This window comes from Octopus bimaculoides, chromosome 10 (assembly GCF_046866305.1).
Source record: "Octopus bimaculoides isolate indiv1 chromosome 10, ASM4686630v1, whole genome shotgun sequence".
Classification (NCBI taxonomy): Eukaryota; Metazoa; Mollusca; class Cephalopoda; order Octopoda; family Octopodidae; genus Octopus; species Octopus bimaculoides.
In genome coordinates, this window is record NC_142937.1 from 65,858,233 (window position 1) to 65,872,797 (window position 14,565).

Genomic DNA, 14,565 nt, shown 5'->3' on the forward strand with positions numbered 1-14,565 from the left:
CTTTTTTGGTTGCCAGATCAGCATTTTCTCTCTTCAGGTTAAAATCCAGAAATTCTTTTAAAGACAAATAATGATTCATATACACTATTATATATATAATAACTCATTATATATATATATATATATATATATATACATATATACACACATATATATATATATATATACATATATATATATATATACATATATATACATATATATATATATATACATATATATATATATACATATATATATATATACATATATATATATACATATATATATATACATATATATATATACATATATATATATACATATATATATATACATATATATATATACATATATATATATATATACATATATATATATACATATATATATATACATATATATATATACATATATATATATACATATATATATATACATATATATATATACATATATATATACATATATATATATACATATATATATATACATATATATATATACATATATATATATACATACATATATATATATACATATATATATATACATATATATATATACATACATATATATATATACATATATATATATACATATATATATATACATATATATATATATATATATATATATACATATATATATATATATATATATATATATATATATATATATACATACAACTCATATATATATATATATACTTTTAATTCATGTATTGTGAGGAGCCAGATACTTTTTTTATAGACTTGTTGCCATTTCTGTGCAACCAGATGATTAATTCTAGTTGTCGACACATACATAGGATAATATGATAACCTAGCACACATACCCCAACAATTGATGGTAGTCAAGTGTTACAAGGATAAGGATGACTAAGAGAGAATTACAAAGATATCAAGCTACTGGGCCAGGTCATGAAAGTTACAGCAAAAGTTATAGCCCATTTAATTAGGAAGAGAATTAGATTAGATGAGATGCAGTTTGATTTTAAAGATTAACTGCAGAAGTATTTAGTTAAAAATAAGCCCTGCCTTTGACAGAATCTGGTGATGTGGTGGTCTCTGAGGAAGTTAGGGGAAGATTAAATGTCTTCTGAGAGCCCTACAAGCCATGTACAGGGGTACTGTCCGTAATGTAAGAGTTAACAAGTACAACAATGACTATAATGTGCATTCAGGAGTTCACCAGGATTCAGTTTACAATCCTCTCTCAGTCATAATCCTCCAGGCTGTAACAGAGGAATTTAATACTAGTTGCCCCTGGGAACTACTATATCCTAAGAACTTTGATCTTATAGCAGACTCTGTAGTAGAATTAGAAATGAAATTCGAAGAGTAGAAGCAAAACCTGGAATCAAAGGGCTTTAAGCTTAGTAAAGACCGAAAGTTCCAGTATGCAAGAAAACAGACAAACCACTAATCCTTTCATGAAAATAGCTCTGGTTGATGTGAAGGAAAGAAGTGGTTAGAAATTCCACACAGTGTACCCAGTGCAAGCTAGGGACCCACAAGAAATGCAGTGAAATCATGAGAAGGTTAAAGGAGAAAAGTAGACTTTGTATGTGACAGATGCATAGGAGCAATAAACACTAAGAACACACAAGAAATAGATTTTCTCAAAAGCCCAGATGGTTCCCTGGAGATAGTATATGATTACTAAAATAAGAACAGGATGGAGAAAGTCTTGAGAGTTATTGCCTCTGTTGGTTACAAAAGGACTCTCTGGTCAGAGTGAAAGGTAAATTGTATGATGCTTGTATACAAACAGCAATGTTACATACATGGTAATGAGATGTGAGCCTTGAATGCAGAGGATATGTGAAGACCAGAAAGTAATGAAGCTATTATGCCCTGTAGGAAGTGCAATGTATGACAAACTGAAAATGTGTTGAGAGAAAAATTGGGCATAAGCGGTATGGTCATGTAATGAGTATGGATAAAAACAGCTGTATAAAGAACTGTTGATTGCTTAAATGTGAATTGAACTTGCAGAAGAGAGAGGGAAACCAAGGAAGACATGGGATGAAGCAGAGACGGCTGATCTTAAGACTGAGTCTCTTGGAAAAGATGACAAAGGACAAAGATGATTGATGATTCAATGTGCTCAAGAAGATCCATTGGTCACATTGGAAGTCCTAAAAGAATTGCTTATATCTATATACTCACTACGTCCTGTCTCTGCTCTTGATCTGATCCCACCAAGCCTATCTCTAACCCTTTATCACCTCTCATCTTCCTAGAATGCATCCTTCCATTCCTCTAGCTATGGTAGTACTCAGCTACTGTAATCATGAGAGCAGAATTTGTTCATATTTCAACCCCACCTTAATGCTAGGAGTTATCTCCCCTCTCCCATGCAATCACTTTCTTTCGAATTCTATGTCTTCTAAGTTAATTGGTGAACTCACAAGTTTTAGAGACATGAGTAAAAAAAGAGCGCACTCTATAAAGTGGTTGATATTAGGAAGAGTATACAGCCGTAGAAACTACACCAAAGCAGACACTGCAGCTGAAGACAGTCCTCTAGTTCATTGGGCCCTGCCAAACCGTTCAACCCATGCCAGCATGGAATGGTAAGTTTGACAAGATTATGATATTATGCTAATTCTCACTACTCTGAAGTATTAAGGAGACCAACTTGAGTCAGAACCATACTTAGAAATTATTCTAGGCATGAGAGCCTCTTCAGCCAACACATTATATATTCCCCAAATCATACATGGTTCCTATTCTTACTTTATCATTGAACATTCAAAGATAAATAACAGGTAAAATATATTATTCAGGTTTAATAGAAAAAAAAAACCCTACTGAGGCTATTTCAAACTTACCATTCAGCCAGGAATAGATTCTTAATTTAGATCACCATCATCATTTAACACTCGTTTTCCATGCTACCATGGGTTGGACGATTTGACCAGAGCTGGTAATGCAAGGGGGCCGCACCAAGCTCCATTGTCTGTTCTGGCATAGTTTCTATAGCTAGATGCCCTTCCTAATGCCAACCACTTCACACAGTGTACAGGGTGCTTTTTATGTGGCACCAGGACAATGAATATCTTAATGAAATTTTGATGAGATTTTTAAATCTACCAACATTTTCTATGATAACACAAACAACAATAATGAAAGGGTCAAGATGACTCCCTAATCTCTTTTCTCATGTGGAAAAACAAGTAGCATGCAAGATACAAGCCCCACAGATGAAGGTCTTCTAAACAATCCAATCCTAAAATTTTATTCCAACACCCAGAGAAAGAATTAACAAACTGAGAATTTAACTCTTTAGCATTCAGACTATTCTGTCAAATGTATTGTTTATTTATTCACATTGTTTTCAATTAATTGTTTATTTTGGGATTGACTTTGTAGGGTTGTTGTGAAAGGCCTGAACTGGCTGGTCTGAACATAAAACAGATAGAATATTTTGGCCGGATATAATCAGTTTAAATACATATACTAAGAGTAAGAATTTCAAAAGATATCAAGAAATCATTTTCACACATGGATTTTTGTTATTCTCAACTATATTACTTTCTTTAAGTATCACTATTTACTCCAATATAGGAATATGTGCTGATGTAAGAAATTATTAATATGGAAATATGTGGCAAATGATGAAATCTTTTAAAACTGTTAGTAAAATGAAATTCAAATCCAAATTCGATTCCTAGTCTGAATTTATGTTGGTAATGTTCTTAGAACTTACCTCTTGTCTTCAAAAACAAAAAACTTAGATGAGAAACTGAGTTGAAATTTTAAGTATGATTTTACTTTTCATTCATGTGATGGCAATACCAGTAATATAGACTGAGAGGAATATAAAAAGATATTGCCTGAATTGCCATTCCTTTTGTTAAAGTGATTTGTAAATAATGATATCTTGTTTCAGAGTTTTTGCACCATCTTAAAAATAAACCTTTAGTATTACTCTTTCCCTTGTTAATTTGAACAAGAAATAATTCTACATGAGTATGGAGATGTGATAATGTGAAGGATGATAATTAGATAAAGGAGTGCCATCTGGAAGGAGCCTGTAGCAGAGGAAAGTATGGGAAGGGGTCAAGATTGATCTCAGAAGGCAGCAATGAAGGACAGCAACTTGCATGTATGGGGAAGACAAAAATTAAAAGATAATATTTTACATCAAACAATGATGGCCAAGATGAATTGACTGATAGCTTCTTAATTCATGAATTGGGGCTAGTATCGCAGAGTTGGCACTGTAGCTCCCCTTGATAAACTACTGACTCACTCCTCCCGTAATTACAGTGAAAAAGTAGAAGAGAAAGAAGATAATTCAATAAAACTGAGATATACTTTGGTGCTTAAGTCTCAATAGATGAATGCTGAGCTTAGCCTTTCTGCTATATTTACTAAATTGTACAGTACATTAAAAACACAAGTAGCCATATTTTTAAAGACAGTAGAGCTGACAGTGAAATAGTGTAAATCCCTCAGACTAGTTGCCTTTCACTATTTGCTCTGTACTCTCAACCATTTTATCTTTATCTGTTCAATAATTGTTGAAGAATGGTATAAACAATTTCTTTATCCTCAATTAGTCTTAAGAAATGTGTTGGTGATATTTGGAAATATGAGGCTGTCATTTTAAAGAATATATTTAAGGAAAAGAAGGTTTACTTACTTGGAATACGGATTTTTACTTTGCCACTTTGACCAAAACTGCCCTCAATAATTCCATTCTCACCACTTGATAATGTTACTTTGAGGTTGGCAAAGGCTTGTATATTTGTTTCTTTCTTGAATAAATCCTTGCCAATTAGTGAATGAGCATCAGTAACTCGTTCGACCCTACCTTCCCTGGACTTGATTTTAAATATCTTCAGTTCTGATAGTTTATTCTCTTTGTACTTTGAGTCAGTGTAATAAGTTAATAGCTGTCCATGGAATGCAATCCGGCACACATTGGCATTGATATCACTGTCGAGTTTGGAGCCAATCACTAGACAGGATGCCAAACAAGTAATGGGTTTTTCAAATTCCAAGAGAGCATATTGGCAGAGATTGGTCTGGTGGGGTTGCTTTTCTAATAATTCTTCTTGGTAATTATATTCTTTTGAAAGATCTAAAGTAGTATCTTGTTCAGAAGCACTTTCAGTGCCAAAAAATGTGACATGGGCCATGATAGTTTCATGACCCATGGTTATATGGAACTTGGCATTAGTGGATACGGTTCCTTTGTAGTAAGGGGTCTTCTTTACAAAGATTATTCCAGCATAAATAGTAGGTAAGGAACCTGGAGAACACACAAGGCCACGCTCAAGGTGTTTAGGATCAAACTGTGTCACACAAATACCAGCCCGGTCACCCTACAAAATAAGATGAAATATTAAAATATAGGCAATACAAACTTTCAAGAGTTACAAAACATTAACAGCTAGAATTTCCATGGCCTTAGGCAGCATTGAGCTTACAAAGTCAGAAATCAAGAGAGGAATAAATTAAAGATAACAGAATTTTAGCCTTTTAATTATTTCTTAATACTTTTCATTGCTATCATCATCATCATTTTAAATCTGCTTTTCCATGCTGTCATAGGTTGGGTGAGTCACCAGAGTCTGAGTCAGTTCTTACTGGGAATTACTACTAACCTAGAGGGATCATTTGTACTTTTTAATTTTTGTAGCAGAATAGCTCTAAACATTTTTTTCACTCAACTTTTATTCTTACAATTATGCTTTCAGAACACTCACTGCCAGTCGATTAGGTTAGCTAATTAACAAAATTATCTCCTGTGCAGGTAGCATGTAAAAAGCACCATTTGAGCGTGGCCGTTGCCAGTACCACCTGACTGGCTCTCATGCCAGTGGCACGTAAAAGCACCCACTACACTCTCAGAGTGGTTGGCATTAGGAAGGGCATCCAGCTGTAGAAACTCTACCAGATCAGATTGGAGCCTGGTGCAGCCATCTGGTTCACCAGTCCTCAGTCAAATCATCGAACCCATGCCGGCATGGAAAGCAGACGTTAAACGATGATGATGATGATCAACTACTTCTATGAAGCTTTCTGAGCGTATGAAAGAATTTATTTCACATATAAAGTCTTCTTGTTCTGTCAGCTTGCACCTCTTATGGATCCATAGTTTGCACTGGGTATGCCAGATGGTCGCTTCTACAATGGCTCTAGTTCTCTCTCTTCCTTCTTGTGGACTAAAGCTGTAGTCTTGGCTAGATTTATTTTGAGGATACCTTGATTCCAAGCATGGAATTTTTTCTGTTAAATGACGTCCTAACAAAATGCCAGTCTTAAAATTATATTATGGCTGGAGAATATAACAATAAACAGAAGGGGTCTGATAACTGAGTCTTGGAAGCTAAATTCCTCACAGAATTCATGGCTAAGTCACCAATCCTAATGACTACAGAACATGGAACCCAAAAGCTTTTTCCAATCAAAGTGAGTGGATTACTCCAAGCTCAGTACTTTTACAGTTGCTGCATCAAGAAAAGATATTGGCAGACTTTGCCTCAGAACAAATCCAAACTATATTGTATTTAATCTAATGCTCTTCCTAATCATCATTGTTATTTAACATCTGTCTTCCATACACCAGACTACCATGTCTGTTTTAGTATGGTTTTTACACTGGATGCCCTTCCTAACCCCAACCATCCTGTAGAGTGGACTGAATGATTTTTACATGGCACCAGCACAGACAAGGTCAATTTTGGTATAGTTTTTATAGTTGGATGTCCTTCTAAATGCCAACCACTTCACAGTGTGGACTGGATGCTTTTTACATGGCACCAGCACTGGTAAGGTCACCAACTTGCAAGACAAAGAATTTTGAGAGGGAGGTGGGCATTGCAGGAGATGATCTTGTGTCAGATGATGAAAGGTTAGAGTGTGACAGAGAGACACAGAGGCAGAAACAGGTGTCTTGCTATAGAGGAGGTACATGGTTGGTTAGTTAGTGAGTGAGAGGAGAGGAGAGAGGAAGAGAGAATGGGAGAGAGGAAAGAGAGAAATAGAGAGATAACAAGAAAGAGGACAGAAACAGGTGTGTTGCTGTAAAGGAGAGACTTGGTTACCTAGCCAGAGAGAAGAGCAAGCTATAACTCTTTCCAGTATCTCCCATATCCTGGTCCAATTTGATAAATCTATAGTTGACTATCCAGCATATCTCTTTTGCCCTTGTATCAGTTTGCAATGATACAACATCTCTTTGTATTTCCTAACTGATAAGGCATGTGCTTAGTGTATGACCAACCACACCAGATAGTTTCGACAACTAATTGGTTATCTCTGATGATCAAGCTGCCTTCCCCACCTTTATATCATTAATCATGCTTTGAACCACATAGAGAGCTGTCAACTTCAAAAATTACTCTCTGCTGGGCCATTTTTGGACCCACTTTCTCCCATGCATCTATGCTATAATGAAGAAAGTTGTTTATTAGTTAATTGGGAATATGTAATTTTTACTTAAAGTAATTAAGTTGACACTGTCTACAAATTTAAATTTTGATATTTTTTTAATCAAAATGTGATTTTCATGATTCATTTATTATTGAAAATTTCAATGTGAGATAGCATTTTTAAACACTGTGAGATAGAGTCCCCTCTTTGTCTCTTCTCTCACATTCTCTCTCAAACACTTCATCATGCTACTTTCTACACACATATCAGTAATGACATTTTACTAGATTATAAGTCTAATCCAGCATCAACCAAATTATATTGATTCCAGGCTCATTTTACATTTGTTGGGTGTTTTTGAAGAAATAGGAAACTGAAGAAGAAAAATGGTTTGAATTTAAGTCAATTGTACCAAATTTGTCTCATTTTTCTTTGAACTAAAGTATTGGCTCCAACTTTGTTTCTTCATAAATGAAAAATGAATAGTTTTTAATGAAATATCTTTCAGATGATGTAGATTATGATTATATCAGAATTTGTTGTGAAAACATTTTTGGAAGTGGAGGAGAGGAATTTTGGCGAAGTCATATGCCTCAACTTTGTTTCCATTTTAAAAGTGAAAGTTGCAATTAAGTCATAAAAAAAAATTGCTTTTGAGAACTATTCCTTCTGGAATTTGTTAAATGAATATTTTTTAAAAAAATGAATTTTTCCAGATATACAAAGGGAAATGAGAAGTTAGAAAAATTACACAAATTAGAAATCAAATATTACTTAGTGACCAGCAGAAAATTGCCCTTCTAGAAGTTGTTAAATGAATATTTTTTAATAAAATGCAATTTTTCAGAGATACTAGCATAATTTGAAGAAAAAAATACATATCAGAGGTGAAATTGTTAATGTGACAGTTTGGTTATGCTATAGGCCTTAGAATATACCCACTACATGGTGCCTGCTATTTTTAGCATACTAAATGACCATGTAGAGGACGGGCTACTTTTGAGTTTGATTAAAAGAGAGAGATTAACACCATGAGAAAATAAATGGAAGAAATATCTAATGAGTGAGTGAGTACTATTAGATGAATAAAGGATACAAAGGAAAATTAGAGACACGTCAAAAAACTACACAAATTGGGAACAAATGTGTCAATATCATTTAGTGACAAGTAGAAAACTGTTTGGAGATTGATCTTTTTGCTTGTTCTCTTCAATGAACATCTCCTTTCCATTGTGGAACCCATGAGGGTAAATGCATTAATATCATTCAATACATGCTTCTCTCTAACAAAATCTTGATTCTCTTCAAAAACATTAAAAAAAAAAAAACTGACAACTAGAGTAAATTTTCTTTGTGGCAATATTGCTGCAAACTGATCAGAACCAATTAATGAGGAAGTGTAAAAAGAAAACTATTTACAATAGTACAATTTTTAACACAGAAATTTGATTTAAAGAACAAGAGTAGTAGTGGAAAACTGTTCATTCACTTATCACACACACAACATACATACTTGGTATTGTGCTGCAAAACAAAATACTGAAAAGATAAACCAGAACTATTATCTTTTCTAATGAGTTCACTAAGAAATAATAACATTGTTTCGCCTTTGGTAAAAGTATAGGGAATATGTTGCAGCATTACCTCAGAGCACTCACAAGACACTGTATGTCCCAGCTGTTGGCTCATTGAAGCCAGACATAGTTGATGAGCATACTTCATATTTGCGCAGAGTTTAGTCATCATTGGTTGCAACAAGAGGGAAAAAACTAAGAGAGACAAAGAGGTAAGAAAACTCCTAAAGGAAAGAAAATGACTGAAAGAGTAAATTAGAAAAACAAATTGCACAATTCAGTTGAATAAGTAGAAAAGACAGTGGATCTTTTTTAAAACGGGGGCCACATTTTTCATTAATGTTTTACATAGTGTTTTTGGTACCGAAAGACTTTCAAACTTTGTATACTTATCTATTTTGTGTTATAGAACAGAAAAATATTTTTGTATTCGAATTTATTTCATGTAAAAAATTGTCTTATTTCGATAATTTCAACCAATCACTGACAAGTATTCAGTTGTTTACATTTACTCCCTTTGGCTGATTAAGCGATGTAAAGCGTATTTAATTTCCATAGCTTCGTTTTGCTTTTTTCTTTTTAAATTTGCTGTTTTACCCTAGCCTTAACCCTAACCCTATCACCGATAGAATTGTTTCAGAATCGTTTGTTTATGTAGTCGGCACTTAATGTATATCGGCTGAATGGACGTCAGTGATTGGTTGAAATTACAGAAATACGACAACTTTAACATGGAATAAGTTAGGGATTTCTTTTTTTTTAAAGAAGACTAAGAGAAAAAGATGTTTTATATGACACATTCTACCAGTGTTCCAAGTTTCAAAGTGTTTCGTTAATGAAAAATGTGGCCCCCGTTTTAAAAAAGATCCAAGACAGTTGATTATAGAAGATGATTTGGGGTGGATTCAATGCTGCTGGTGTTGCTAGATTTGAATGTGCATAATTCTTTTTAAAACAGGTGAGTAAAAAGATCTTCAACAGACATTGGATGTGAAAGATTTCCACTGTTTCAATGTATGAAGTCCATGACTAACACCTAAACAGAAGAGTGGAAATACAGATTGGCCAGTAGATAGAAGTTGAGCATTCACTAGAAATGATATTGCTTAAGTATGGGAATTAGAAAGGAAGATATAGCTTCTTGTTACTGTTGTACTGAGAAAGTGAATAAGCAGGTGTGGGTGGGTGGGGAATAGTGTACCATTCACAAATGATCTGCTTGTGGCAGTTAACTATCAGGCCCATTTTTTTCCATAAAATGTAATGGCTGCTATGGTGGCTTATAGTTCTTATGAAGTGTGAACACTGAAAACACTATCATCAGACTAATGTAGTTCAATGAACTATTCAGTTGTGAACTTATTGGTACATTGCATTTCTCTGACATTGAAAAGGTTCACTTCTAGTGACCTCCATTTCATTCATATGTATAGCAGCATGGTCACACAAATGAGGAAAGTATTAAACAGTGCAGTTGTCAACATGAGCCCAAAAGGCCCAGATGGCTACTCTCCGAAAACAACTTGGGCCATCGATTTTTAATGAACTAACAAAGTTTCCTGAATTTGAGTGAATAACCATTGTTGAACATTCAGCACGTTCTCTGTATACAATGTTAAATACCTTTGACAGTTTCCCAAACAGTCCTGATGCCATTCCTTATATTTCTTCTGAAGTTGCTAACTAAAAATCATAACAATTGTGGCAAAATCCATTGTGGCTTCAGTGTAACATTTAACATTTTTTAAAAATACTTTTTAATATTGATAGGATTAGAATTACCTCAGAACACTCTTAAAACAGTGTATGTCCTAGCTGTTGGCTCAACAAAGGATTAACAATGGAGCTAGACATACTTGAAGGACATACTTCATATTTGCGCAGAGTTTAGTCATCATTGGTTGGACAAGAGGGTGGGGGATAACTAAGAAAGAAATAATGGTAAGAAAACTTAACAAGGAAATGACAAAAAAGTTGAATATATATATTTAGAGAAACAGTTTAGCTGGTTCATTGGATTACCCAGGGTTTTACATCCATAAAGCGCTTAGCTTTTCATACATCTCATCATCATCATCGTTTAACGTCCGCTTTCCATGCTAGCATGGGTTGGACGATTTGACTGAGGACCGGTGAACCAGATGGCTCCAACCTGATTTGGCAGAGTTTCTACAGCTGGATGCCCTTCCTAATGCCAGTATATATATATATTACTGACGAGATTATATATATATATATACACACACACACATAACAGTGAATTCAGTTAACAAAGATAAAAAGGAAGAAAAATGAAGCAAAGAAAATGGAAAAAGGAATTACTATGACATAAAGCCTTACAGTGAGAAACATGGGAGAGACATAGCACTAACATGTTAAAGAACATATTAGGCATAGAAAAAGACGGTGGGATTGTTGAGTGTGAATGCCTTTCATTATAGGTTTACTCAATGATGATTAAATAACATTGATACATTTATTCTTCACTGACCTGAACAACTTTCTCAACAGGTAAATGAAACATTTGCATAGATTTAACATTCTTGGTCACTTTCAGAGATGGGATTTCAATGGTCTGAAAATATACAAATAGGAAGATTGCAAACAAATAATTAGATATTCAATTCCTCAAGATGAAAGTAGATGCATTTGGATCATCATATCAGCTGTTGCATATATTTATATTCTAAGCTTTTCTATTTTATTTTTACTCTCTATCAAAGGTGATCTAAATAAACAGAATACATTTACAATGTCTGTTGTCTTGGACCAATGCATGTTGATATATACATGATTCTTCTGGTATAGGCACCCTATTTTCAGAAAAGGAGGAAGATAGAAAGTGAAATAAACTACAGTATACAAAATTAAACTGATACATGTAGTAATAAAATAAACCTGATGGTGTGTATGTTTGTTTGTGTGCAGTCTCTGCATATTATTCTAGAGATACAGCCAACTGCAGCCTTTTGTCTTCATATGAGAAATACACAATAAAGGCACTACACAAATCACAAATGTAGCCAGTATCAGGGCATATTTGCATTTAACAGCCAAGCATGATATGGATATGAATTTCTTTATTGTGGAGAACATGGAGACTAGTCTTTCATTTCTAAATGGAATATCTTACACATATCATTAAATCTCACCGTTATCAACATAGAATTCTGTTACAAATGTAATGCAAATTACTCAACCAAATTTGCCCAAGGGAACAGAGCTCATGACCATGTACTTCATAGAAGATTCAAAGATCAAGTTAGTTCAAACTGAAATAACTGTCATTTCAAATTGTATTGCAACATTGGAGGTCCCACAATTATAACCATCACCATTTAATGTCTGTTTTGCATGCAGACAAGGGTTGAAAGATTTGAGAAGAGCTGGTGAGTCAGAAGATTGTAACAAACTCCTTTATCTACTTTGGTATGGTTTCTATGGTTGGATGTCCTTCCTAATGCCAACCACTTTACAATGTACTGGGTGCTTTTTATATGGCACCAGCACCAGTGAGGTCACCAAGTAACTCACAAGACAAGACTCCTCAACTGAGGATTGTGCAGAATTGAGGGCAAAAAACAAAAAGTTACCTTCATGAGTCATACTGACTCACAAGGGCCGGTTTTCTGGCTTCATGGCATATATATTCCCCACCTGGACAGGACACTGGTGCATCATAGGATTACTCATTTTTGCCACCAGAGTGGAGACTGGAGCAGCATGAAATGAAATGCTTTGCTGAAGAACACAATGCGTTGCCCAGTCTAGGAATCTAAACCACCATCTTACGGTCAGGAGTTCAACACCCTAACCACTAAGCCATGCGCCTCCACATAGAGAAGTGAGGGTAGTGGTTTTATGCCAGGAGATGAACAATTAAAGTCTGAGAGAGGGACAGTAACAGGTGTCTTGCTCTAGGGCAGTGGTTCTCAACCCTTTTTTGCCTGTGGACCCCTTTGATTCCTGTTTTACTCTACTGGACACCCATACAAGTTTGATGCTTAAAAGAAAATCTCATAATTTTATAATTAAATGTTATTAGGAATTGTACAAAAAAACTGTTAAAATATTTTTTGTATTGTAGAAGCATAACCAATTTCTTGTACACAAATTTTAAGAAGAAAATCTTCTATGAACCACTATGGTTGAGAACTACTGCTCTAAGGGATATACATGGTTTCTACATTGGGAAAAGACAGAGATGATGAAGACATGTTCGAGTGTACCCTCAAGATAAAGGAACCAATATGGTAGTAAACTCTTTAAGAAATATAATTATTCAGATCATTATATTATCAAATATCAATCAATTTCTTGAACTTCAGAAGTATTCACCAGATCAAAAGGCACCAAGATAGTTGGGTATTCAATGCAGTTTAAGCTATTCCTGTTTTATATCTTGAATGGTAAAAAGGTGTAAGCAATTACAGCTCAAGCTACAACTGCTGTTAACAAAGTGTAAATGGTTATTGTAACCTATCTATATTATTATCAAAAGAAACATATGGTCAAATAGATTTACCCTCTCTATATTTTCTAAAAGCTAGCTATGAAATGTGCTAATTAAGTTCTTCACTTGCAAAAAGTTTCCATTCATTTCCTACCCACGATCAACATAACTACATTTATGTTGTCTTCATATGTTGCTATGTGGTTAGCAAAACACTTCCCACCACCACAGAAAAAGCAAAATATAAATAGTACCACTATTCCACACTATTCCTGTAATTATTCCAGTTACCCATATCCAGTTTATTTCCTGTATGCACATGTTAGAGCAACAGAGAAAGAGACATACTGCTCAGAAGGATAAGGGAGATAATGTCAACTTACAATTGATGCAGTTGCAAGTTTCAGTGGTTTCCAGACTCAATAAATTATGTTCCAGTAAAATGCACTTCCTCAGACACAGACAATACACACATTATATTAACATAATGAATATAACTTCACAAGCCATATAAATAACAACTCCTCAAATTCCTAACGTGTGAGGACTTTCTCATGATAAAAATATTATGTACTAACCTCATTAATAGAGACACTGCCATTGAGTACTGTACCAGTCATCACAGTTCCTTGTCCTCGAATTGAAAAGCAATGGTCAACAGAAAAAATAAAGGGTCCAGTAAGGTTTCGCTCTGGTATATAAGTGTATTTCTTTAGGGTTTCCAGCAACTCCACAATTCCCTCTGATTTTGAAGTATCTCCAGTCTGATGGGATAAAACAAGGGCCACAAATTCAACAAATAATAATCTTCTTGCTTGTTTTCTTCAAATTTTACATGTACTTTCATTCAAGAATATCACTTTATTGATTTTATATATATATATATATATATATATACATACCAGCATGGGTTGGACGATTTAACTGAGGACTGGTAGACCAGGTGGCTATATCAAATTGAAGCCTGGAGTAGCCATCTGGTTTCACCAGTCCACAGTCAAATCGTCCAACCCATGCTAGCATGGAAAACGGACGTTAAACGATGATGACACAAGTATACTGTCCAGTCGGTTCTTACTTTACCAAGAAACAAGTATGTATTTTCAGAAGTTGCTTGCTATTTCTAGCAAGATGAGTAACAACACAAGCTTTTTTACTGATTTAT

General features: G+C 34.3%; 1 protein-coding gene across 2 annotated transcripts in view; it reads right to left on the reverse strand.

The window, feature by feature from the left end:
- LOC106879759 (selenocysteine-specific elongation factor) overlaps window positions 1-14,565 on the reverse strand; it is a 32,473-nt gene that overhangs the window by 4,936 nt on the left and 12,972 nt on the right. For both annotated transcript variants that reach the window (XM_014929443.3, XM_014929444.3), the window contains 3 exons: window positions 13,979-14,164; window positions 11,439-11,522; window positions 4,636-5,320 (listed from right to left, as the gene is read on the reverse strand). In XM_014929443.3, the coding sequence (XP_014784929.2) occupies window positions 4,636-5,320; window positions 11,439-11,522; window positions 13,979-14,164 (955 nt within the window). The remainder of the gene's footprint in view (window positions 1-4,635; window positions 5,321-11,438; window positions 11,523-13,978; window positions 14,165-14,565) is intronic.